This window comes from Sphaeramia orbicularis, chromosome 7 (genome assembly GCF_902148855.1).
Source record: "Sphaeramia orbicularis chromosome 7, fSphaOr1.1, whole genome shotgun sequence".
In the NCBI taxonomy this organism is placed as follows: Eukaryota; Metazoa; Chordata; class Actinopteri; order Kurtiformes; family Apogonidae; genus Sphaeramia; species Sphaeramia orbicularis.
Genome location: NC_043963.1, coordinates 33,562,935 through 33,587,214, shown reverse-complemented (window position 1 = coordinate 33,587,214; position 24,280 = coordinate 33,562,935). Strand labels below are relative to the sequence as shown.

General features: G+C 36.8%; 1 protein-coding gene across 1 annotated transcript; it reads left to right on the top strand.

Moving 5' to 3' along the window:
• Window positions 1-1,650: 1,650 nt before the first annotated feature.
• Window positions 1,651-22,697, top strand: LOC115422723 (tetraspanin-2-like). The gene is made up of 8 exons (XM_030139219.1): window positions 1,651-1,848; window positions 11,897-11,999; window positions 17,871-17,968; window positions 18,079-18,153; window positions 18,252-18,335; window positions 18,454-18,510; window positions 18,653-18,736; window positions 21,526-22,697. The coding sequence occupies exons 1-8, from the start codon at window positions 1,780-1,782 to the stop codon at window positions 21,589-21,591; spliced, it is 636 nt and encodes a 211-aa protein (XP_029995079.1). The 5' UTR covers window positions 1,651-1,779; the 3' UTR covers window positions 21,592-22,697.
• Window positions 22,698-24,280: the final 1,583 nt, after the last annotated feature.

Here is a 24,280-nt window from a genome sequence, read left to right as displayed (position 1 = left end):
AATTAAACAATACACAGCCTGGCCAAAAACGAGTCCCCCACAGATTTAATTACTAGAGCTTTCCACTGAGTGATTACTGCAGACACTGATATGTTAAGCTCCAAGAATTTGTTTAATTCTAACTGATGCAGTAGCTTCTCATTTCTTAACCAACCATCAGTTTGACAGAGAGCATAAAGACTGGCGTGTGATTCAATGGAAAATGGTCATGTGGTCTGATGAGTCCAGACTGACCCTGTTACACAGCCATGGACAGACACATCAGGGTGAGAAGAGAGGCAAGGGAAGTGATTACCCATCATGCCTAGTATCTACAGTACAAGCCTGTGGTGGCATTATTATGCTCTGGGGTGATTCAGTCGGCCAGGTCTAGGTTCACAACACAAATTATGGAAATAAATGTTGGAACATGGCATAAGCTTATTGAAATGATGCTATGATAAATATGTGCTGTAATGAAAGTTAAAAGTTAAATACGTCTAAGGCTGAATATTAGAGTGTGGGATTTTTTTTTTTTTTTTTTTTTTTTTTTAGCCAGGTTGTGTATAATTTAATGATCTTATTAGGTATGGAGAGGTAAGTTTATTTATACTATTTTTCTACTTAATATTTAATACATAACTTAATACATAAAAAATGGAACAAGTCTAGGTTCAGCAACATTATATGTATAAAAATCCATCCATTCATCCATCCATACATCCATCCATCCATACATACATGCATACATACATACGTACATGCATACATACATTTTCTGAACTACTCATCCAAAAAATGATGGAATAAATGGTGTGACATTGCATGAGCCTAAATCCAAACAATACCTCATTAGACTTCAGACTTTTTTTGGCTAGGCTTTGTGAAATAGGGCTACTCTACAAATCTTTAAAAAATAAAATAAAATTAGAAAAAAATAAAAAAAAAAAAAAAAATAATAATAATACTTTGAAAGGAGTAACTTAATTTTACTCTTATTTTAACTGCGCAATGCATTGTTACTTTTACTCTTATTTTAAATCTACAACACACTATGTACAGTGATGTAATGTTTGGAATTCAGGACTTTTACTTGTAACTTTTACATGCTTCTACAACAAAGCATTTCTACTACTAAGTCAAAAGATCTGACTTTTTTCCAGCGCATGTATATGTTGCAGTCTTATGATACACATAATCATTCACAGCAAAAAGCAATAAACCTGTTACTCAGATGTGACAAGAACAAATAGCCTATTATATGTCCTATTATATGTCCTAGTTTGGTACATAAAACTCCCATGTGATTATGTTAATATATCAGATCACGTGGTTATTGTTTATCAGACAGGCATTACCACATATATAAGTTAGACTGTTTGCGTGCAGATTTAGTGGAAATGAACAGGAACCGTGGTTAATACACAGTGAGTGGAGTTTAGGGACATTTGTACAAACGTTTGCCAAGTCTGTATCGTTGGTCACGGCCCCCCTTTTAGTCCCCCTTTGCATTATTGAAAGGGGCGGTCTGGAAAGAGTCTAAGCGGATCCTGCGGTGTTTTGTGTGCGTGCGTGCGCGTGCGTGTGTCCGAGAGAGAGAGAGAGAGAGAGAGAGAGAGAGAGAGAGAGAGAGAGAGAGAGAGAGAGAGAGAGAGAGAGAGAGAGTTGTTCCTGATGCCCGGGTGGGTGTTGTGATCAGGGTGGACCGTTATTGTCACATTGCGTGGAGGCAATAACGACCGTCAGAGCATTTTGCAGCTTAAAGAAAGAAGCGCAAAAACACCAACACATCCAGCCAAAATGGGGAAGGTGGAAGGAGGAATGAAATGCGTGAAATACCTTTTGTTCGTGTTTAACTTCATATTCTGGGTAAGTGAGTGCGACGCCGGTGGTGTGGTTATAGTGATGAACGAGATGCGAGTTGTGCGTAAATGCACGCGGAGCAAGTGCAGCAGAGCAGACTGGAGTGGTCCGTCCACACACAGCTGACTTTCACACCCACGTGTTATTTTAGCGACAATGCTGAGATTGTTTAGAGTTTTCGGGGTTCCACATCCCTCTGTGCTTTATTTAGTTGCCGTCTGGAGTGGGCTTTACTGTGCGTGGCGCGGAAAGGGTGACAGCCAGAGGTTTTTTAGTTTGGGCTCACCGGGTTCAAATCAGATTTTCCACAGAGGAAAAACCCGCCCCTTTTTCCCGGGGAATCGTGTTTTTGAAAGGAAGACTGAATGAAAAGACAGAGAAAGAGGGAGAGATTGAAAGACATCATGGAAAACAAACTCCACAGTCAGCTCCCCAGGCCAGACTCATTAACAAACACTGCAGAGCTGATTGATAAAGTCCAACCCCAAAACCACTGCAGGATCTGCACAACTTCTAGCTCTTGTATTTCTACAGAGCAGCATTTAGGAGACTCACTTAAGAGAGAGTCACTTTACTCAAGACAAACTGTCAGGTGGATGTGAAAGGTGTGTGTTTGTGTGTGTGTCCTGCACACATGCTTTGCACATGTGCCTCTATAAACATCCTCCTTTATTCATTTAAGTTAAGTTTGTCTTCTTCACACTCCTTTTCAAGTGTAGATTAATGATTTTGGAATTTTGAATTTGCATGTATTCTGTAAATGCTCGAAATAAACAAATAAAATGAAAAAAAAGGGGAAAAAATGTATATAGTAGCATGAATATAACTGAACACACACTGACATCTCAGGTCTCCGTGGTTAACCTTTACTCACTTTAGCTGTTGCAGTCTGTGCCACCACTCTTACTTCTCAGAGGGGAAGTTCCTTTGTGTGTGTGTGTGTGTGTGTGTGTGTGTGTGTGTGTGTGTGTGTGTGTGTGTGTGAGATTTTCCAACAAGCATCTGTGGAGTGGATCAGGCGCTGAGTGCGGTGTGAATGGATCCATTGTGACAGCAGGACAATAGCATAACTTTAGTCTGCTACTCCTGCCTGGCTGAGCAGGAGACCCTACTGGAACCCTCAATGTTGCACAAGTCTCAATATCAAATTGTTCGCTTTACATTTAGTGAGATCCAGAAAGGTGTGGCTGTTGTTGAAATCCTTTGATTACACACTACTAGGGATGTAACGATATGAAAATTTCATATCACGGTTATTGTGACCAAAATTATCATGGTTATCATTATTATTGCGGTGTTTATACTTATACACCCACTGAAATAATGTAACAAAGTTGTATTTTGAAAAAAAAAAAAGTAATAAAATGAAAGGCACAATTTACTTTGTTTCAAATGTTAACATGTAAACATCAAACTTACAAATGTGCATTAAAGATGGAACCTTATAGCCATTGTTTGACCATTTTCCATATCAAGTTTGAGTTGTTTTAGTTTCTTTTTCATAGATAGATAGATAGATAGATAGATAGATAGATGCTGCTTCTCTAGGAAATGTGCAGTACGGTGAGTTTTCAAAGTGCGGTAATCAAACACAGTTATCATGATAATTACAATTTAAACGGTAATACTAACCGTCAGGAATTTTACCGCGGTTTATCGTTATACCGGTATGGGAGTGGGAATGACATATAGAGACAGGTAGATGTGGATGACAGGTGGAGAAAGTGGATGGATTTTTTTTTTTCCCCAAGTTGACAAACATAGAAATGAAGACACATGTGATTGGAGATAAAAAATAAAAAAAAAAGAAAGAAAAAGGTCATGGGGAGATTGAGAGGGATATTTCTGTGCATGTGTGCGCGCTCACATAGAAAAAGAGGGACAGTTGGCATGAAGTTGACCCAGATAGAAAATAGATCAGTATGAGGACAGTTGGGTGTTCTGTGGATGTGTGTTCGATGTAAACAAGAAACACAACACTGTTTCTTTGCTGTGTTGTGATGTTCCGTCCAGCGGTGTGACAGAACAGAAAACCTCTGCATGGGTTCAGCACATTCCGTGTACTCTTTCAGCCACGACTGAACAGCGACAGCCCTCCTCTAATAATCACAGCATCCCAAATCCCCCTGGGCTGCAGCCCCTATGTTGCTGGTGGAGTGAGAGATGATCAGAAGAGTGTATATGATGAAAGGGTGTGGAGGAGGGGTGGGCTGATATGATTGTCTTCAAATCCCACCACCAGCGCTGCACCTCTGTTGGACAGGCTGTCAGCGCTGTTGGACATAATGAGACACGTCACCCCCAACTGAATATTATAGCATAGATGGTCTTTGTACAAAAAAAAAAAAAAAAAATCCAACCACAAATCACACACTAGTATGATTCTTTTTCAGTTACAGCTTCTCTGTGTTTATAAATCTTTCTATATGCATGTCACATCATTGTGATGTAGGGAAATTCCTGCAGAGCTCCACTCTTTGACTCTAAGATCGAAACCTTCAAATACTAAAGTTTGCAACACCTGAAGTCTGTGTTTGAGTGTTAAAGTTCACTGATTTTCCTGTTTAGTCAAATATTAAGCCAGTGAGTTGCCAGTGGCCTTATGGTCTTTAACAAATCGCTCTTTAAAAGACTCAAACAATATTAACCTGTCAGTTTAGGGCTGGGAAATATATCAAAATAATTCAGTTAATAAAATTTTGCTTTTTGGAAATCATCAAAAAAAATGCCTAAATCGCAAAATGTACATGACTTTTCTTGCTAAACAAAACTTCGAAATGCAACCTGTTTGCTTCTCGTAATATATTAATTGTAAGTGTGTTTAGCGTATGGAATATAGTTTTCGTAAAGACAGCTTAGTTTTGAATCATATTTAGACTTCAGTTCATGTAGCCAGAAATAAATCGACTAAAACTGTAAATCATCCATAACTTTTTTTTTTTCTTGTTTTTTTGGCCATATCAATCAGCTTTAATTTGGTTTTGCAAAATATATAGATAGTAGAAAATTCTTGTAGATACAGTTCCAGACACTTAGTCATGTTAGACTTATTTATAAAAAAAAAAAAATCTTTTAAACTAATACCAAAAGTACCACAATCTAACCCTCAGTTTATTTCCATCAGAACTTCAAAGCTAAATGCTAAAGCCTCTAGTAAGTATAGCTGTGACATAAATGTACATTTTTGCTGCACTAATTCTTGTACTATTATTTTTTTCTGTTAAACTGGCCATGTCCTTCTTGCTTTTACATTCAAACTGTGTATAAGTGCAATTAAAAATGTAGAAACTAAAATTCATCCTTCTGAATATTTGGTTGATTCTTTGGTGATTTAGTGTTTTCTTATATTTTTCCTTTTCATTACTTTCCGTAGCCACTTCAGATACTTTTAGAAATGTCAAGTATCATCTAAAGAGCTTCCAATATGACACTTAAACTAAATATTGTCTCTGTATGTTCCAAACACAGTGTGGAAGAGCTTGATATGATTATATGTACCACGACACTCCCCCACTTTTGCCCATGAACCAGAGTACAATAGGATTTTCTCCACCCATAATTATCGCGCTCCTATTTACACTTTCCTTCTGCCCATCATTTTTAATGTGCCCTTGCATCTGTTTTCCTAAACAAACTGCAGACACATGACTATTTTTGTCAGGCTTAAATCACCCCCCAATTACTTCTGGATTAAAAATCTCATTTACTACTGTTTTGCTTTCATATACGGCTTATGCTCAAATTTATAGTATTGCCCTTTTTTTTTTTCCCCCTGAAAATAAAGTTTACTAAGAAAACGGTATAAATGCCACAAACTGTCTCTGACCGAGACCACAGCCCTGTGTCAGCTTATCCCCTGTTCTCATGGAAATTCCCCCTCACAAAAACACTATTTAACTGCACTGTTAAAAAGTAGGCCTTAACCTATAAAAGAACCTTAATAAAGCTTCAGAGTCTAGAGAATTTCATCCCCGTCTACAAATATCCAGACATAAATAATATCTTCTTAGCTGTTTGGGGAGAAACAGGTCATATTGTCTGTGTTATAGCCTATGTAGATGCTGAACAGAGTAGAAGTTATGTGAATATTGAGTAAAACGCTACTGGAATATGTGTGTGCAGGCGGAGAAGAGAAGATGAGCCCTCAGATTCCCTCTTATCCTCTGTCCTCCTCCCTGTTTCATTCACTCTTTCATTGTGTCTGACAGGTTCCCTCCTATTGTGCCCCAAAGCATATAGTCACAGGGAGACAGTGGGTCTTTGTCCTTTGGGTGAGGTCGGGAGGGAGGGGTCGAGCGAGATGAGGCGGGGCAGAGGAGGAGGGGGGACATGGAGATAAGTCTGGAAGGGAGCGGTGGATTTGGGAGGATGGGAGATGCGGGGTGAAGGGAGGGGTGTGTCTGCTGTCAGCCGCGGTAATAACGGCAGACAAAGTGGTGGGGGGTAATGCTGGAGGGGGTGGTGGATATGTACTGGTGGGGTTAATGGGACCTCTGGGAGAGCCAGGTTAGGAGTGCCAGAGTTTAGAATGTACTTAGGATTTCAGCTACTGACGGCAGTGTTGGATGCCAGACCCCTCTCCTAATAAGTACGACTTTTCGATGCTGCAGGCATCTAGGCATCTGGCTTTTAAACATGGCCATAATAGTAATTGGGTTTGGCTGAGCTGTAAGCTTTTAGCAAATGGGAAACAACCACCTGCTCCTCTATACAACAGCACATGCCATCTTGAGCTTATCCAGGAACTTGTGCATATCTGAAGAATTCAGCTGGCAGCAGTCCGCCTTTCACACCTTCACTAACACTGTGTGGTGAGACCAAGAGGGTCTTTAATCTGTTATTTATTTATTCATGCATGACTAGGCCTTTATACTCTATATGTCTGCGGCTCATGTGCGGAGTAGGGATGTAACGATATGAACATTTCATATCATGGTTATTGTGATCAAAATTATCATGGTTATCAATATTATCAAGATATTTATACTTATACACACACTGAAATAATGTAACCAAGCTGTATTTTGAAAATAATAATAATAATAATAATAAAATAATAATAATAGAAGGCAGAATGTATTTTTTGTTGGCAGGAACATTCAAATATTAACATGTAAGCTTCAAACATACAAATGCGCATTAAAGATGGCACCTTATGGCCAGTGTTTGACCATTTTCCATATCAAGTTTGAGTTGTTTTAGTTTCTTTTTCAGAGATAGATAGATAGATAGATAGATAGATAGATACATACATACATACATACATACATACATACATACATACATACATACATACATACATACATACATACATACATACATAGATAGCTGCTGCTTCTCCAGGAAATGTGCAGTACCATGAGTTTTCAAAGTGCAGTAATCAAACATGGTTATCATGATAATTATAATTTAAACGGTAATACTAACCGTCGGGAATTTTACCGCGGTTTATCGTTATGACGGTAATCTTACATCCCTAGTGTGGAGCAGGGCAGTGTGACAGTAAATGCTATCAGGTTATCGGTAAACAGTAAATATTAAAGGAGTGATATTTTGCTTTTTTAAATGGAATTATGCATTTTAAAATATTTCCCTGTGGTCTACATAAACTGTAAATGCTCTGCTTGGGTCTGAATTTTTCATTAATTCAACTCCACAGGTCCATCCTCAATGCTATTTCTGAGTAATGACACCAGAAAGGACGTTTTGAGCGCTGGGCTTTTAAATGCAAATGAGCCACTTCAGTCTGCTCAGAGTTTGGACATATTTTCGGTATGGACCTCAACTGGTGCTGACAAACAATTATGTCGTACTCGGAGAAATGTTCATCGGAAATCTTGACCTTATATGTGCAAATGTCCTGACGTAACTAGTTATAGAGGTAACAAATTAAGAAGGAATTAAAACAGGTTGTAGAAATCCACTCGATTTTTGCCTAAATGAATATAAAGATAGCTTAGCAGCACCTGGAGGGTTCAAATTCAAACTTTTGGAACTATTAGAGTCCAAATACACAATACAATGTACCAAAGACTAATAAAAGTGGATTTAGCAAAATATGACCCCTTTAAATCATTATTTCCTCCCACGTTAAAGGCTGATCAGTTCTGAGTGAATAAACCAATGTTTATTTGTAGTTTTAGACAACGTAACCATATTAAAATAGCAAAACAGACGTAAAGTCACATAAGACAAAAACACACCCGTAGTCCCAAATTTTGTGATGTAATGCTCTTTGTTTTACTCACTTTCATTCTAAAATAAGACTAAATGAAAAAGTTCTTTTTTAGCAGATGGTAATGAATCATGTATGTAATGGTTATTTGGGATTTAAACTGTTCTGTAGAGTCGCACCACACTTAACAAACAGCAAAATGTTTCAGAAACTTCGAACATTCAAAACACTTACAATGATCAAATAAGTTTTGGCTATCAAGATACTGAATACTTGAGTAAGATTGTGTTACACAACAAATCTGTGAAGGATTTTTGGAAGTTTCTTAATTAAGAATGCAAATAAAATAGTCATCACAATGAAAAAGTTAAATTTGACTATTAATACGGGGTACCACACTTCACATAACGTATGATGTATAATGATGTATAATGATGACGGGCTGCAGCATTGAAGCACTAGCAGTGGTGACTGTCACAGTGGTGGACACAGGTCTGGGACTATCCACCTTCATTCTGGAATAAGATAAGATAAGATAAGATATTCCTTTATTGATCCCACAATGGGGAAATTCACAGTGTTATCAACAGCATAAAACATACACATAAACATACACATACATGTAAAACAAACAGTCATATAAATTTGAATAAAAAGTGTTTAAAAAGGAGAGTGCAAATATGGTTTGATATGATGTAGTGCAATGGTTATAAATATAAATATATATATACATCTATATATAAATATGGATTTGAATATATACAACATAGATGGAATGGAGGGAGGGTTGTCTACGTCTTGAGCAGCACTGAGAGAAGGACGCAGTGATTGTTCTGTTGCAAGACATTGTGAGGAAAGAAGTTGTTTTGGTCGAACACAAGAGGGAGGAAGACAAATATTATTGGTGTCAAATAATACAAAAAACACACATTAAAAGATGTGTATGGGAAACTTTTGTCATTTTCAGTGTGTAAAACAGCAACATACAGATAGCAGAGCACTGTAAACCCGAATGTCAAATATACTTAGAAAAAATTAATTAGAATGCACTTAAAAATAACTTTGATGTCATTACTAGAAAATATTAAGTATAGTCAACTCATTTGTAGATATAGTCGAATGTGTGAGTAAATGTAAGTTAAATGGATTAAAATTAAAACGTTTTAGTTTTAACCACACCTCTTTTTCTTTTGACCATGTAAATTGTCAACTGCCCATGCATGTCTGAACATACCATTCTCAGTGGTTTCAGTCAAAGAGTAGCTGCTATAGGAGCTTCTGTGCTTATCATACAAGATACAAATCTAAAAGTTCTAAGCGGCTGTCGGCTGTCAACAATCATTTGTTACCTCCGCCGAGGAGGTTATGTTTTCATCTGGGTTTTGTTGTCTGTTTGTTTGTCTGTTCGCAAGATAACTCAAAAAGTTATTGACAGATTTTGATGAAATTTTCAGGAAATGTTGATACTGGCACAAGGAACAAAGGATAAAATTTTGGTGGTGATCGAGGGTGGGACACTGATCTGCCTTGGAGGTCTGCGCTCTCCGAGTGCTTTTCTAGTTTTAGCTTTGAGAGGAGTGTTTTATTTTATTGTCCAAAATGCTGTTTTGTTGTTATTGTCCACCGGTTCCATCGACTCTGTTCCACAGACATTTTCTCTTAGCTTGGTGTCTGCCAGCTGACTTGCTACTTTTCTCAGTGGGGGAGACTGTAAGCTCGGATAAGTTGAGTTTACTTAAAAAATTAAGTATGATTAATGAACTTTTTAAGTACATTTAACTTAATATCATAATTAAATGTAAGTTAAATGTAAAGATTAATTAATCATTACATAATTTTTTTAAGGTAACCACTTTTCTCAAATTTGTAAAGTAAATTCAACTTATCTGGTCTTACAGTGAAGGAAGGACAGTGAAAGTCTTGCCACTATGAGTCAGACAAGTCAGCTGCTTATAGAGGCATTACAGCTGTTCTTTTAGTTAGGCCGCAGGTTATGAAAGATCTAATGGTGATAAAAAGTAAAAAATAGTGTAATGGTTCATTAGATATAATGAACTGCATTTGCACTGAATGAAACCATCAGGTGATTAGGAAAATACAAACATTGGATTCCATAGGAACCAGATACAGATCAGTCTGTTACTGCTCCAATGCAAAATCATGTGTGCAGAGCGTGGATGGGATAGAGCCACTCACAGACATCTGTTTGATACCGGTGGTTTGATAAATGATAGGCTGACCCCTGTAACATATGCTTTTGTCAGGTGACCTCAGTTCTGATAGACTACAGTTAAATCCAATCCTAAGAGTTCAAAAATCAGTCTTGTAAACACTCAGATCGTCTAATGCAGCCACCTTGAGTAAGTCTACAGATCCACAGACTTTGCATTATGGAAACTTTAATAGTTCAGCTGTTTCTATAGATCACTATTCCCAACGGTAAATCATCTAGAAACCAAAGAAGCCGATCCACACCTGTCTCATGTCAAGGTTTTACTGCTGAGCTACTGGCTTTTCTTCAGTCCTTCATAGTAAAATATAATCTGTGGAGCTGATGCACAGAGAAGTGTAGACAGAGGGGATGAGGAAAAACATTAAATGGAAGAGGTCGTGATCTGAAATGAAGATCCATAAGCGTAGCAGCCTGTTTTGCTTTGAACATAGCAACGGGGTTTGTTTTTGTAAATAAATTTCTTTTGGCAGCGCTTGACAACAGACCCAAACAGCAGTCGACTAAAATTAAGAGATCTAGGACACAGGGCCATGTGACAAGTGACAAACCTCTAAATACTCTCCATTTAGACAAATCATTTTATTTCCACACATACACACACATAAAAGTGAGTTGTTTTGAAACTCAGCTCAGAGGTTTTAGCCTGGATTATCCTCAGGGGGTTTGGGTGGAGGGATCACTAAAACCTCTCAGTATTGATCTGTCAGAGGAGCACCCACCACAGCCTCTGCCCTTGAGAGCATCTCAGATCTCACAGGATGAAAAAAAAAAGCTTCTACTTCTGAACACTTAGTGAATAATAGTGTCATGGTGCAGACAGTTTTGCTCTGAAGCAAGAGCTCTGTGATTTCTAAAGCTAGAGTAGGATTTTGGTAGATGTATATTGATGGTGGTTTAGATGAAGGAAAATATGAGCAACATGTAACCACATTTCCAAACAAACAGGAGGGTCTGTTTAAGCTCAAGGTGCCATACTGCTGCCCACTGCCAAACCGGTCATTTTCTCCCTACTGAGAAGCCAGAGATGTTGAAAACTTACCGTTTTTATAATCTTTTATTCAGAAAAAAACATAGATGCTGCACCGATGAGGTAAATAGATTACCAGACCTATTGTTTCTAAGCAAAATATTTATTTTTGAGTCTAAGTTTTTGCCCTGGTGGGGGCCAGAGTGGAAACTCCACAGCACCATTTGCTTTATTTATGTGGAAAATCACATTTGGAAAGCAGAGAACAACTCTCTGAGGGCCTGAAAAACATATTCTTCCACTGTAGCGCTTTAAATGAAAACATTGTTTCTGACACCACTTCTATAACGTCTGATGTTGATTTGCAAAACATGCACAATAGAAAACTGATATCTTTATAGCCACTGACTGAATTTCTTAAAATAAAGATCGTCTGCCTTTTTCATTTTAATGAATATTACATCTTGAGGAAAAGCACATGAGGGAAAACTAGAAGACGAGGAAGCAGTTGGTATTTATTAGAATCAAAAATTACAGCCTCCAGATGGCTGAGTCTTGACAGACTGTAAACCACTTTGTTTAAAGAGTTCAGAGTTATTTTTCAATATTTTCAGTGTATTTTTTTTCTGAAATAAAAATGTGAGCTTGTTTCATGTTTGTCTGGCCTGTCTGCCCACAGCTGATGGGATCTTTTGTTCTGGCGGTGGGACTGTGGCTGCGCTTTGACCCAGAAACTGTATCTCTGCTCAATGGGGATGAGGCTCCAGACACCTTCTTCATTGGTAAGAACCCCACAGTAAACACCCCCAAGAATTTACACAGCCACAGTACACACACATATTTGCAATAAAAAATTTGAGACCCTCAAAAGTCATCAAAAACAATGGTTATTCAATCAAGTACTAAGTCCTGTGTGTATCATGTGACTAAAACAGACAGAAAAGAAAACATGGAATGCCTAAAAACACTGTTGTTTAGCTATTGATGTAAGAACTGAAGTGATTTGGGTTATTATCAAGAAAACCATGGAAAATAGCTAGATATCAGCTCTGAAATTAAACTCTTTTGAGCTATTTTTGTTATCATTATATTTGTTCAAAAAAAAGTACCTTTAGTTGTACCAGGCATTAAAATGAACAAGAAATTGAAGAAAACAAGGGTGGTCGAATAATTTTTTCCACAACTGTACATGTGATTTATCATGTTTAAGCTTCATACATGAGGCTATAGCCAACATACTGGATGTTCAACTACACACCAGATGTTTTTCATGAACATGCCTTGGATTGTATTTCATATACAGGGGAACCCAATCTATAGGTGAAGAAAAGTTCAGAAGTTTCTTTCTGAACATTTTGTATAGTCAAATTTGTTTGGATAATACACATTTGTTCTGTACTACTGTTAAAAAATAGAAACACTGCTAATTATTGCTGCAATTTTTAACAGTAAAATGCATTTGTTGAAGGCTGACTTTTGACTATGACCTTTTTATTTTATTTATTTATTTATTTTATTGGTTTATTTAATAGGGACCATGCATATTTATGAACACTGTTGTATAAAAATACACCCATGTAAATATGCCAGAATTAGTAAAAATAGCTACTTTTCATCTGCAGTCTCTAGGCAGGTAACAGAACAAGACGTAAAACAGCCAACACTGATACAGCACTCATTCACTATAAATTAAAAATAAAAAAAAAATACACATAATGAGATAGACATCATCGAAACAAACAAAAAACAAACATAGGTTGATCACAGGGGCATTAGCTTATGCATTCATCTCTATACTTTCATCAATTTAGCGGTGAAAGTGTATGGGTGATGAAATGTATATCAATTAAAAGTGAGTGCATCTTTGGTTTTCTAGGAGTAGGAGGGCTTTTTGTGAGTATAAATAAGAAATAGATATATTTTAAAGCCTACTGTCGTACTATATCTGCTATTCTCACTTTGAAGAAATACTTCAAAACTGTTTATTGACATGTATCCATGCAACTCAGGCTCCCTGTGTTGATGTCAAAGGGATATTCCTACCACAGCCATCAATCTAAACAGAAATACACACTCTACTACCACATACAAACCCACTCATGAACAGATCCTAGTTTGTCTTTTAGTAGAAGTAGTGCCATAAATCAATGAGTGGCCCAATAACCTAAAGCTAGCTGCTGTCATGCACAAATAAGTACTCATGCTTTTGTGATGTGTGCTGTTGGCATGTGTGACTTTCACTCTAGAGATGAGTGTCAATAACAGGAAATGACTGTTGTACTGTGAAAATGGATGAGGGAAACCACAGGACGGCAAACCACCTTTTATTCGGTTGCCACCAACCACATGGAAAGATATTGTAAATGGAGAGGAGGAGACATGGAGAGTGAGGGCAGTTAAATGTCAAATGGAGGAGGATGATCACAGAAAAAGAAGAGGGTTCAGCATGTAGCACTGAGCAGTGATATGTCTATATCAGTGTTTTTCAACCTTGGGGGCCTGAAATTCAAATTGGGTCGCCTGAAATTTCTAGTAAAAAAAAAATAAAACCTTACTAATAAAAAAATATATGGTACTGTTTATCTTTCAAATGTTCATTGTGGTCGGTTTCAGATGCTGCAGCTCTTTCATAATTCACAGTTTGAGTTATTGTTTGTTCAGTATTAATTGTCAGCCTTGTAAATACAAGCTGTACTGACTGTACATATCCTGACCAAGGAAAATAAAATTCTCACTTTGTGCAGTAATCTACACCTGGCTTTTCTGCCTCCGTCCATAATAATATACATTATATCAGGGGTGTCAAACTCATTTTAGTTCAGGGGCCACATTCAGCCCAATTCGATCTCAAGCGGGCCAAACCATTAAAATTATAGCATAAAAACCTATAAATAATGACAACTCCCAGTTTTTCTCTTCATTTTAGTGCAATAAAAAACATTAAATTATGAAAATATTCACATTTACAAACTATCTTTTACCAAAAAGATGTGAATAACCAGAAAAAAATGTAATTTCTTAAGAAAATTAAGCTAAATTTTAACAATATTATGCCTCAACTTTTCACACATGTGCATTACACACAATGTTACACAAACATAATATTGTTGAAATTTTGAAGTTTGGAATGTGTAACTAAAATAAGAGTGTCTACAATATAATGTGTCAACTTATTAACACAACTTACGAATCCGATCTACAAATCCACAAAACATTTAGTAACAGACAGAATATTGTTAAAATTATAATTAATTTTCGGGTTGTTCGCATTTTATTGTAAGGGTTATTAGACTATTATTTTACTTTAGATCACATTAGGCTAAAACCAGTTCAACACCCTTGACTGTTAATATCTTCAGTGTAATTTTTGCACTCCATAAAATCATGCCACGGGCCGGATTGGAACCTTTGGCGGGTCAGTTTTGGCCCCTGGGCCGCACGTTTGACACCTGTGCATTATATAGACTAAATGTCATCTAAAACTAACGTTTATTTGCAACATAGTATAGCAAACTATTACATGATCAAAAACAAATTAACCCTTTCATGCATGAACTGTGAGAACCTTAGTCAAGATTTTTTTCTTCAGTGTTTTTATTCCTCCTTAGGCATGAAAAAAACAATGTGATCGAGTTTTTTTTTTTTTTCCTACGGAGTTACAAAAATATCCATGCATTTAATTTTTGAAGCAAAGAAACATGTTTAAAACACAATATTAGAAAGTGATATGAAAACAATGAAATAAAAACATTTTTAATGCTGCTAATCTGATGTCTTCTCACATTTAACGTATTCTAATGCTAGTAATTACTCACTTCATGGAGATAATATGCAAAAAAAACCCTTCTTGTCTAACAAATAACAATTGATTTACACTTAAACATGTTAGTGCAGATCAGGTTTATCAAGAACAGCAAAGTTACAGTAATGGTCTGAATGTCAGTGTATAGGATGGTGCGTAAGTGTTCACTGTGTTGGCTGATATGGAACTAAAACATCAAAACCCACGAATATAGAAGAGAACAGCCGGAGAAGAACTGTCCACTGTAGTGGCCTGTGCATGAAAGGGTTAATTTTAACAAAAAAAGGTCTCCATTTTGAATGTCTGGGGTCACAAGAAATTTGTGGTTTTCAAATGGGGTCATGAGCCAAAAACAGTTGGGAACCAGTGGTCTATATCTACTGTGCACCCATGAGTTATTTTACGGTCTCCATATTAAACTATCTTCACTCTTTAGGTTTGATAAAGTTGCATGAGTCAGATAAGTGTTGCAGAAAACCTAAAAAGGCAGATTCTTGTTAAAACCAAACACACTTCACTGCCTTTGTTCTGTAGGCCTGGGTATGTGCATGTGTGCTATGATTCAGCTGTTCATGTGGTTTAAGGATGGGTGGCTTCTGTCAGGTCCTCTGAGAGCAGCTCTGCACATGGCTTTGACAGTGAGAGCCCTGTATATACCGGCACAGCTGAGCGAGATTAACAGTTGCTATGCCTCCCTTCCATGCCAACACAAAGCTTCTCTTTTATTTTTTTTTTTTTTACTAGAAAAATTATCATTGTATTGCACTAATTTCTGCTACTGGTGATAAACAATTCACCCTATAAGAGCAGCTGAATGAAACTAACATAAATATATTTCCATGTCATTTCCTTCTGTTTGAGGTTTGACTGGTGATCTTATTGTGTTGCCCATCGCCTCAAGGCCCTTAACTTCTGCAGATTCCTGTCCTGTCTGTGATTTTCTTTTTTTTTTTTTAACATTCATCTATATCAGATCTGCTCTGTGCAGTTTTTGGAGTCCAGTATGTGTGTAAATTAACTATTTATAGGCTTATACTATAATAGTGGCATAATATGAACAGAAAAAACAACAATCAATCCTAATTATCTCCATGAAAAAAAGTCTGCAAATAAAATGTCATTATGTGGAAAGTCAAATGTTTGATTTGCAGTTGGACAAAGGCCTTCTTGTGTAGAGTTTGCATGTTCTCCCTGTGCCTGTCATGGTTTCTGTGGGTCCACTGGTTACATCACTAGCTTGATAGACCATAGTTCAATAATGGATTAAAGTTAGAAAAGCACTGCAATGTTCTCAGCCAATGAAGTATTAAATAACAGGGTTTTCTTTAGGTTCGTGGAGGGCTTAGGTGCTGTGATGGCTTTTTATTGTTTTTATTTGACTAGAAATCAAGAATTTTTGTATAACTTTGGACTAAGTTAAGCAAATACATCAAAGATCATTAATAAATCCCAAATTTTACAAATTCTAGCTTAGTTCCAGATAAGGTTATTATCATTAATGAAAACTAACGAAATGATGAAAACTAGAATTGTAAAAACATTTTCGTTAACTGAAATAAATAAAAACTATAATTAAAAGAAAAAAACAGTAACTAACTGAAACTGTATTGTGTGCTTACAAAACTAACTAAAACAAATACAAATTATGGATAAAAATTCCCTTCGTTTTCGTCTTTGTCAGTATGGGATTAATATGAAATCGATTTATTTCCCTCGAGCAATTTTAGCTGTTGGCACCATATGATATTTTACGGTCCGTCACTTCACGTCACTTGTCGTTTCCAGTCGTCTTCTGGTCCCCACTCTACCTGGAAACATTGAGACTAAAGTTGGGAGAAAGCAGCAGAGTCCTGTCTGGGATTTATTTGAATTCGACAGAGAAGAAGAGAAAAGATACGACAAAACTAAAATTAATACTAAAGCTAAGCATTTAGAAAAAAACAAAAACTAATAAAAACTTGCAAACCTGCTCTAAAAACGAATTAAAACTAACTGAATTAGAGAAAAAAAAGTCAAAACTAAATAAAACTAAACTATAATGAAAAATCCAAAACTATTATAACCTTGGTTCCAGAAAGAAACACTATCTATGGCCCAATTTGGCATACTTAACTCTCCTGAGTGATAGGGAACATTTTTCTGTTGCAGTAGAAACACTTGCTACATCTCCTTGTTGTAATGCTATTGAATCACACATTCACACATTGACTAATCATTTAACATTTATATCCTCTTTCACACAAAATACACTCTGGGGTCTTGGGTGATATTGTTGACACACCAGGTATCTGTGAACAGCCTTTTTTTCTCAATCCCACCTGAGCCTAAATCACCTGAGGGGTTGACGTGTCCTCTCTCACCCCACTCTCTGCAGAGCAGTCACTTAGCAACAGACCCCACCTGTAACAGAACACAGTGGTGGAACCAATCTGTCGTAAAGTTCGTTCTGCAGACTCGCCCATGATGCATTTCTCCCAAGGTGGTAGTTACTGGGAGCTTAAGACACGAAGAGGATGTTAAGTTTCCCACTTAGGGTAAAGCTATTTGTAAGAAAGCTTATATGGAGGCACTAAAGGTCCAAATGGATCCACTCTAATAAAAGGACTTGACAAAGCACCAACTACTTTGTTGCTATTTGTGTCACAAAAATAGTACAGTCTGACATGTTAATGAGCCTGTGTGGGCTCTGCTTTGGAGATGCACATGGGGAATGCTTCAAGTTACCTCCAAGTGATACAATACTGCCCCCTGCTGGTGACTGTGAAGCAGTAATAAGGAATTAGTTGGTGTGTAGTTTATACTGTTGGATAAGAAATATTGATAAAAACTAAATTTTTCCTGGTTTCTGTAGGTGTGTACATCCTCATAGGCGCTGGCAGTCTGGTGATGTTGGTTGGATTCTTCGGCTGCTGTGGAGCTGTACGGGAATCTCAGTGCCTGTTGGGTTCTGTAAGTGAGAAAAAAATTCAACTGAAATGACTTTGCCCTCAAAACTCCAAACTTTTACCTCACGTGGTTCTGTTTTTTTGCTTTAATTAATCTGCAAACTTGTATTTTAGTTCTTTGCCTGTTTGCTGATCATTTTCGGTGCAGAGGTGGCAGCCGGAGTCTTTGGATTCTTAAACAAAGACAAGGTATGTTTATTATTTCATTGTTAGTTATTTTTCAGCTTGACCAGTTAATTGGATGTTTTGCACGGTGTTGTCATCATTATCTGTTCTCTGTCACACAGATTGTTAAAGATGTGCAGACTTTCTACACGACGAGCTACGATAAGAATAATAACGGCACGTTGATCGTCTCATACAAGAAAGTGGTAAGTGAAAAAAAAAAAAAAGACAGAGCAGGAAAATATATTTTAGAGCCATTCAGAATGCATTTTGTAGTACATGTGTGTACGCCTCTGTTATGTAATATTTCCTCTCCACTTTCAGCTGAACTGTTGTGGAACCAAAGCCAACCCCTGCCCTGATCAGGAACCAGATACCAAGGTAAGACCTGTCACCAGCTCCACCCATAAGACAGAAACTAATTTTTTCCCCCTTGTTGTCTCTGCAGTGTGCTATGGTGCTGCACATAACATCCTGCCACGCTAGAAACTGGCACTGAACTTGTGTTATCTTTGCTTTGCAGGACTGTGAGTCAGGCATCAAAGACTTCTTCAACAGTAAACTCTACATCATCGGGTATGTGGGCATCGGCATCGCTGGAGTTATGGTAAGTTTGGATGTGAGAAGAAGCAGACCTGCTCTAAATGTATGCCCGAGATGAAGGAAAACTTCAACCTTTGGGTGTGTGACTCAAGCATAGGGATCAGAATATAAATATTTAAGATTTACTCTTGATTAATTTATAATTTATGACGTACAGGGTTGGAATTAAAATCTTGGCAGGTTCAACTGTGGAACGATTACAGTCTGTTGGTAACAAGCTGAAAACATGTAAAGCTCTAAAGTACCTTATTTTTTCTGGTATGATGCATGTGTCTCCTACATGTTAAATCACAGGTGTCAAACATGTGGCCCGTGGGCCAAAACCGACCCGCCAAAGTGTCTAATTCAGCCCGTGAGATCAATTTGTGAAATTACACCAAAAATATTAAGATAAGATAAGATAAGATAAGATAAGATAAGATAAGATAAGATAAGATAAGATATTCCTTTATTGATCCCACAATGGGGAAATTCACAGTGTTATCAGAAGCATAAAACATACACATAAACATACACATACATGTAAAACAAACAGTCATATAAATTTGAATAAAAAAGTGTTTAAAAAGGAGAGTGCAAATATGATTTGATATGATGTAGTGCAATAGTTATAAATATAGAAAAAAACAATCAATGTCAAAACCATTTTAATTCAGGTTCCACATACAGATGCATGCAGACCGATTCAAGCTCAAGTGACCAGTAAAATACTATCATAATAACCTATAAATAATGAAAACTGCAAATTTCCTCTTTGTTTTTGTGTAAAAAAGTAAAATTACATAAACATGTTTAAATTTACAAACTTTCCTTTCAGAAAAAATGTGAATAACCTGAACGAATATGAACAACCTGAACTGTCTAACGAGACATAGTGATAATTTACCAATATTGTAAATGTTTTGTGTATTTGTATTTGTAATGTAAGTTGTTATCCACATGTGGAAATGATAAACTGAGGCATAATATTGTTAAAATTACACTCATTGTAATTTAAGACATTTCAGGTTGTTCATGTTATTCAGTCTTTTAAGAAAACTTTGTAGATGTAAACATTTTCATAATACACTTTTACTTTTTATGCTATTATTATTTTACTGGTCTGACCCCATGGAGATCATATTGAGCTGTTTGTGTCCCCGGAACTAAAAATGAGTTTGACACCCCTGTGTTACATTGTACTCGAATAAAGTCAGACATACATGCTCCTCTTTTTGGCTGTTCTACATGGAGATATGATTCTTGTGAAAATGTAAAATCTTAACATTGTTGAATCATTTAAAGGGGTTATATGCAGTATTGATTCTTTAAACACTCAACAGCAGGGTGAAATTGCCTATTAGAACATACTGACAACTACCCAAAACCACCGAAATATCAATACTATGTATTAATCACTGAATACAGCTCATCTGTTTTATGGTATCATCAAGTTTTCTTCTTCAAACACAAACTCATGGCTGGTTATTTCGACAGTCTGTCAAAAAACACTGTCTTATAATGTTTGCCTGATATGTCGGCTGATAGTTTACATTATAGCTCTGTTTTTAGACTGAAAACAGCCACAGGTAAACCACAAATCACCTCTGTTTCCTGTTCAGTTCCCATTGTCAGTAGCTGCATAACAGATCTTGTATGAATCGTCCAAACAAGGTCAGAACTGTCGCAGTTTAGTCTGAAGCTGGATCAACAAACACCGAACATAGAAAATATAACATCACATAATAACTTTATACTTCATAAGCCTCGTAATCATTGGCTCTTTGGCATTACATTAGAGCTCTTAGCAACATTCTAATGATAATTTCAGGTTCTTTTATTTATATCTGGGTGCTTCTATGAAACTGGTCGAGGGGCTAAAAATTCAAACCAGATGTAGACTAATGTTATGAAGCAAGTTTGGAAGCACTTTGAGTCTATTTTAAAAATAAATATTTACTGAGATAAAAGAGGAACTATTTTTCAGATAAAACACATTTTTATATTATTTTTATACAGAAATCTGCATGTAACATGGTAAAAAGGACACGAAACTTACGCACGACAATTTTTAAAAAAATATATCTCTTTATTCTCTCACAGGTACATTTTGGGAATCGAACTTATTATGCAAGGCAGAGTGTTTCACAAAAACGAGCGCTGTTGCAAAATCACTTATGATTTTTTTGTGTTTAAATGGGCAATTTACGCCTGTAACGTCAGTGGACACGATGGGTTATATACAAAACCTGGAATGAGACTGCTGACGAATGAAAAACCTGCATGTCTGGATTAGAAAAACCACTAGGATCGTCAAATTTAACACAGTGTCTTTATTTATAGCGAAATATAAGAGCATTTCAAGCCATGTTTTCAAGATTAAATGCACTGACACCTAGGTAGCTTTTCATGTCCCAATTTTGGTGCTATTTTTGGTCCCAATATTTTATGAGAAATTAATTAATTTTGGGATGGCTCAGAGCAAGAATCTAATTTTTTTTTTTTTTTTGCATTTAACTGAGGTCATCATTAGGTACATCCTGTGTGTGTGGGGGGGGGGGGGGTATGTCTAAATTTCTCTTTTATTATTTGGTCTAAAAAGTGCCAGGTGCCAAAATGAACCCAGTTTTATAGAAGCACCCATTCGGAAGTAGAAATACTGCATGTAGCCCCTTAAATACATCAGATAATAGGGTCAATAAGAATGTTTTTGTTGGGATGGGCATGCTAAGTAGATTATCCAAATACAATCCAATCATTCAGTACTATAGTTATGTTTGCAGGATCAGTGAAACTATGATTTTGTCTCCACAGATAATCGGGATGATCTTCAGTATGGTGCTCTGCTGTGCCATCCGCAACAGCAGGGAGGTCATCTAATCCCAGCCCTTGACCTCTACACCTCACCTCTTCCCCTGGCTCGAAAGACTGTACAGCTTTTAGATCAAAACATCACCCAGTGTCCAACCAAATACGGCCCAGGAAAAAGACAAAAAAAAATTTTCACACATGGTGCTCAACCCATATAAGCCTGATATTCCTGTGTATTATTTTCCTTTGCTGTCCCAAAACAAGCGCTACCTTTAGTGGCATTCTAGACGGACTTAGCTGTTCACATATCCAGTGGGAACAAAGCTTGTCTTTCCAAATCTGCAATCTGTCAAAATAATGTTTCTCCTCATGGCCATGTGGACAACACCAAAAAAATGTAACCCACATTCTGTCGCTGTGGTGTCAGTGCTTTTTCACACAGCCTTGACACTGACCCCCGGGCTGTGGGAAACCTTAGCCAGCAGGAGCAATCTGAGGTGAAAGCAGCTGAGTTTGCTTATCTGTGCAAGAAATGAACACACACAAACATGCATGCACAGACACACACAAGCGCAGCGATGTTATGATACCTGAGAGCCAGCCTTTAAAAAACTTGTCTGGCATCTCGTAGGGAATTTGGTGGAAACGGAGCAGGGTGTTGAGACAGGGAATGGTCAGTTAATGGTCAGAGTATGTATTCATCATGTTATCCAAGCAGTACACACACTCCGTTCCTGGCTTTAACAGTGATTCTCTATGTGTTCTACTTATCACAGGTTGTTCCCATTACATTTAACCATTTGGAACGCAATACTGGTTCCTGTATGGTTGTAGGTACTAATTGGTTGCCATGCAAAATACGCTGCAAAAGAGTTACATCCTTATATTTTCGGTAACGTGGTTCAGTGACATAAATACTATATTCTACCCCTTATGTGATCTAGAACTCATGTTATGTAAGAGAGGATCGCGAAGTCTCTGTTGACTGTATGTCATGAGGATCCAGATCACGTCCACATATGTCCAGGCTATACATATACAGGCCAGTCATTTGAGAATAAGGAAGGACGGGGGCTGGGACATTCAGTTATCCAAACCAGGTCTGTTGATGTCTACTCCCCTACTTCCATGTTTTTTTCCCTGTGCCTTAAGAGTACACACTCAAGGTAAAAAAATAAGAAACATCCTCTTAATTCCTCTCACCTCACCAACTTCTGCTAACAATCTCAAATCACCTCTGTTTATCCAGGTTAAATCAGGCCACTGTTAAAACTGTAGCATCTGCCCCAAGTGTCAGGACTACAGTTTGTAAATATGTGTGAGTTTTGTGTAGTTGTACATTATTTGTGGCTGATGTGATAGTTACCGTAGACCAGGGGTGTCAAACTCATTTTAGTTCAGGGGCCACATTCAGCTAAATTTGATCTGAAGTGGGCCAAACCAGTAAAATAATAACATAATATATAAATAACGTCAACTCCAAACCTTTCTCTGTTTTAGAGTGAAAAAAGCAAATTTATATTATGAAAAAGACTTACATCTACAAACTATCCTTTCAAAAGGTGTGAATAACATGAACAAAGTAAAAAAAAAAAGTGTAATTAAAATAAATATTATGCCTCGGTTTATCATTTACGCATGTACATTATAAGTAAGTAAGTACATTTTATTTATAGAGCACTTTTCATAGACAGAGTCACAAAGTGCTTTACAGTGCCAAGTACAAATAAACAGCACAAATAAAAATACAATTAAAATACCATTAAAAACACAATAAAATACAATTTAAAATACAATTAAAATATAATAAATACATAAAGTGCAATTAGTTAGTAGCAGATCACAGTGGATCTACAAACACACAAAACATTTAATAACAGACAGAATATAGTTAAAATTGTACTGACTTCTCGTAACACATTTCAGGTTGTTCATACTGTATTTGTTCAGGTTATTCACTTTTTTTTTTTTTTTTTGCAAAATTATACTTTGTTTTAGTGTAAATACATGAAAATATTTACATTTACAAAGAGAAAAAAATGGATTTATATGTTATTATGATAGTATTTTACTGATCCCGCTCACTTGAGATTGAATTGTTCTGAATGTGGAACCTGAACTAAAAGGATCATTAATATCTTAGTGTAATTTTTGCATTACACAAATTCATCCCAAGGGCCGAACTGGACCCTTTGGCGGGCCGGATTTGGCCCCCGGGCCGCATGTTTGACACCTGTGCCGTAGACGCTTGCAATAGTTGTACACTGTTGTAGTCATGACAGAGTTTGCAATAGTCAGAATGATTTCACTCGGCCAAAACAGTTTCTTAATGTGCCTTTCTTTGATAATGAGCTTTTTTTTTTTTTCAAACAAAAGGCTGTCGGAACATAGTAAAAAAAAAAAAAACACAAAAGCCTTCGAGGCGTGTAGCTGTAGTTAGTGTACATATGTTTGTAGAGTTGTAGAGTCGCGTTTTAATTGTCGCACACATTCGACGAGTAGCACATATGGCTCGACTTGCCCTCATTGTTTTGGTGTGTTTTAAAAGTGTGGTGCTCGGCTTTGTCGTCTGCCAATAGAGCTGAAGTGGTGAAGTCTTCAATTCCGCCGCCAACAATTGCAAAATTGTTCTGGCACATATAAAATATGTGGATATGTGAACATCAATGTGGTTCTGAACAATCCAACCTAAGTATGTGGAAGGACAGGTGACTATGTCTTTTTTTATTTATTTTTATTTTATTATTTTTTTTTAATT

Excerpts from the sequence above, each read along its gene's own strand:
- LOC115422723 (XM_030139219.1), top strand. The coding sequence starts at position 1,780 with ATGGGGAAGGTGGAAGGAGGAATGAAATGCGTGAAATACCTTTTGTTC. Across the intron at positions 17,969-18,078 it reads CTCAGTGCCTGTTGGGTTCT|TTCTTTGCCTGTTTGCTGAT; the intron begins GTAAGTGAGAAA and ends CTTGTATTTTAG. Across the intron at positions 18,336-18,453 it reads TCGTCTCATACAAGAAAGTG|CTGAACTGTTGTGGAACCAA; the intron begins GTAAGTGAAAAA and ends CTCCACTTTCAG.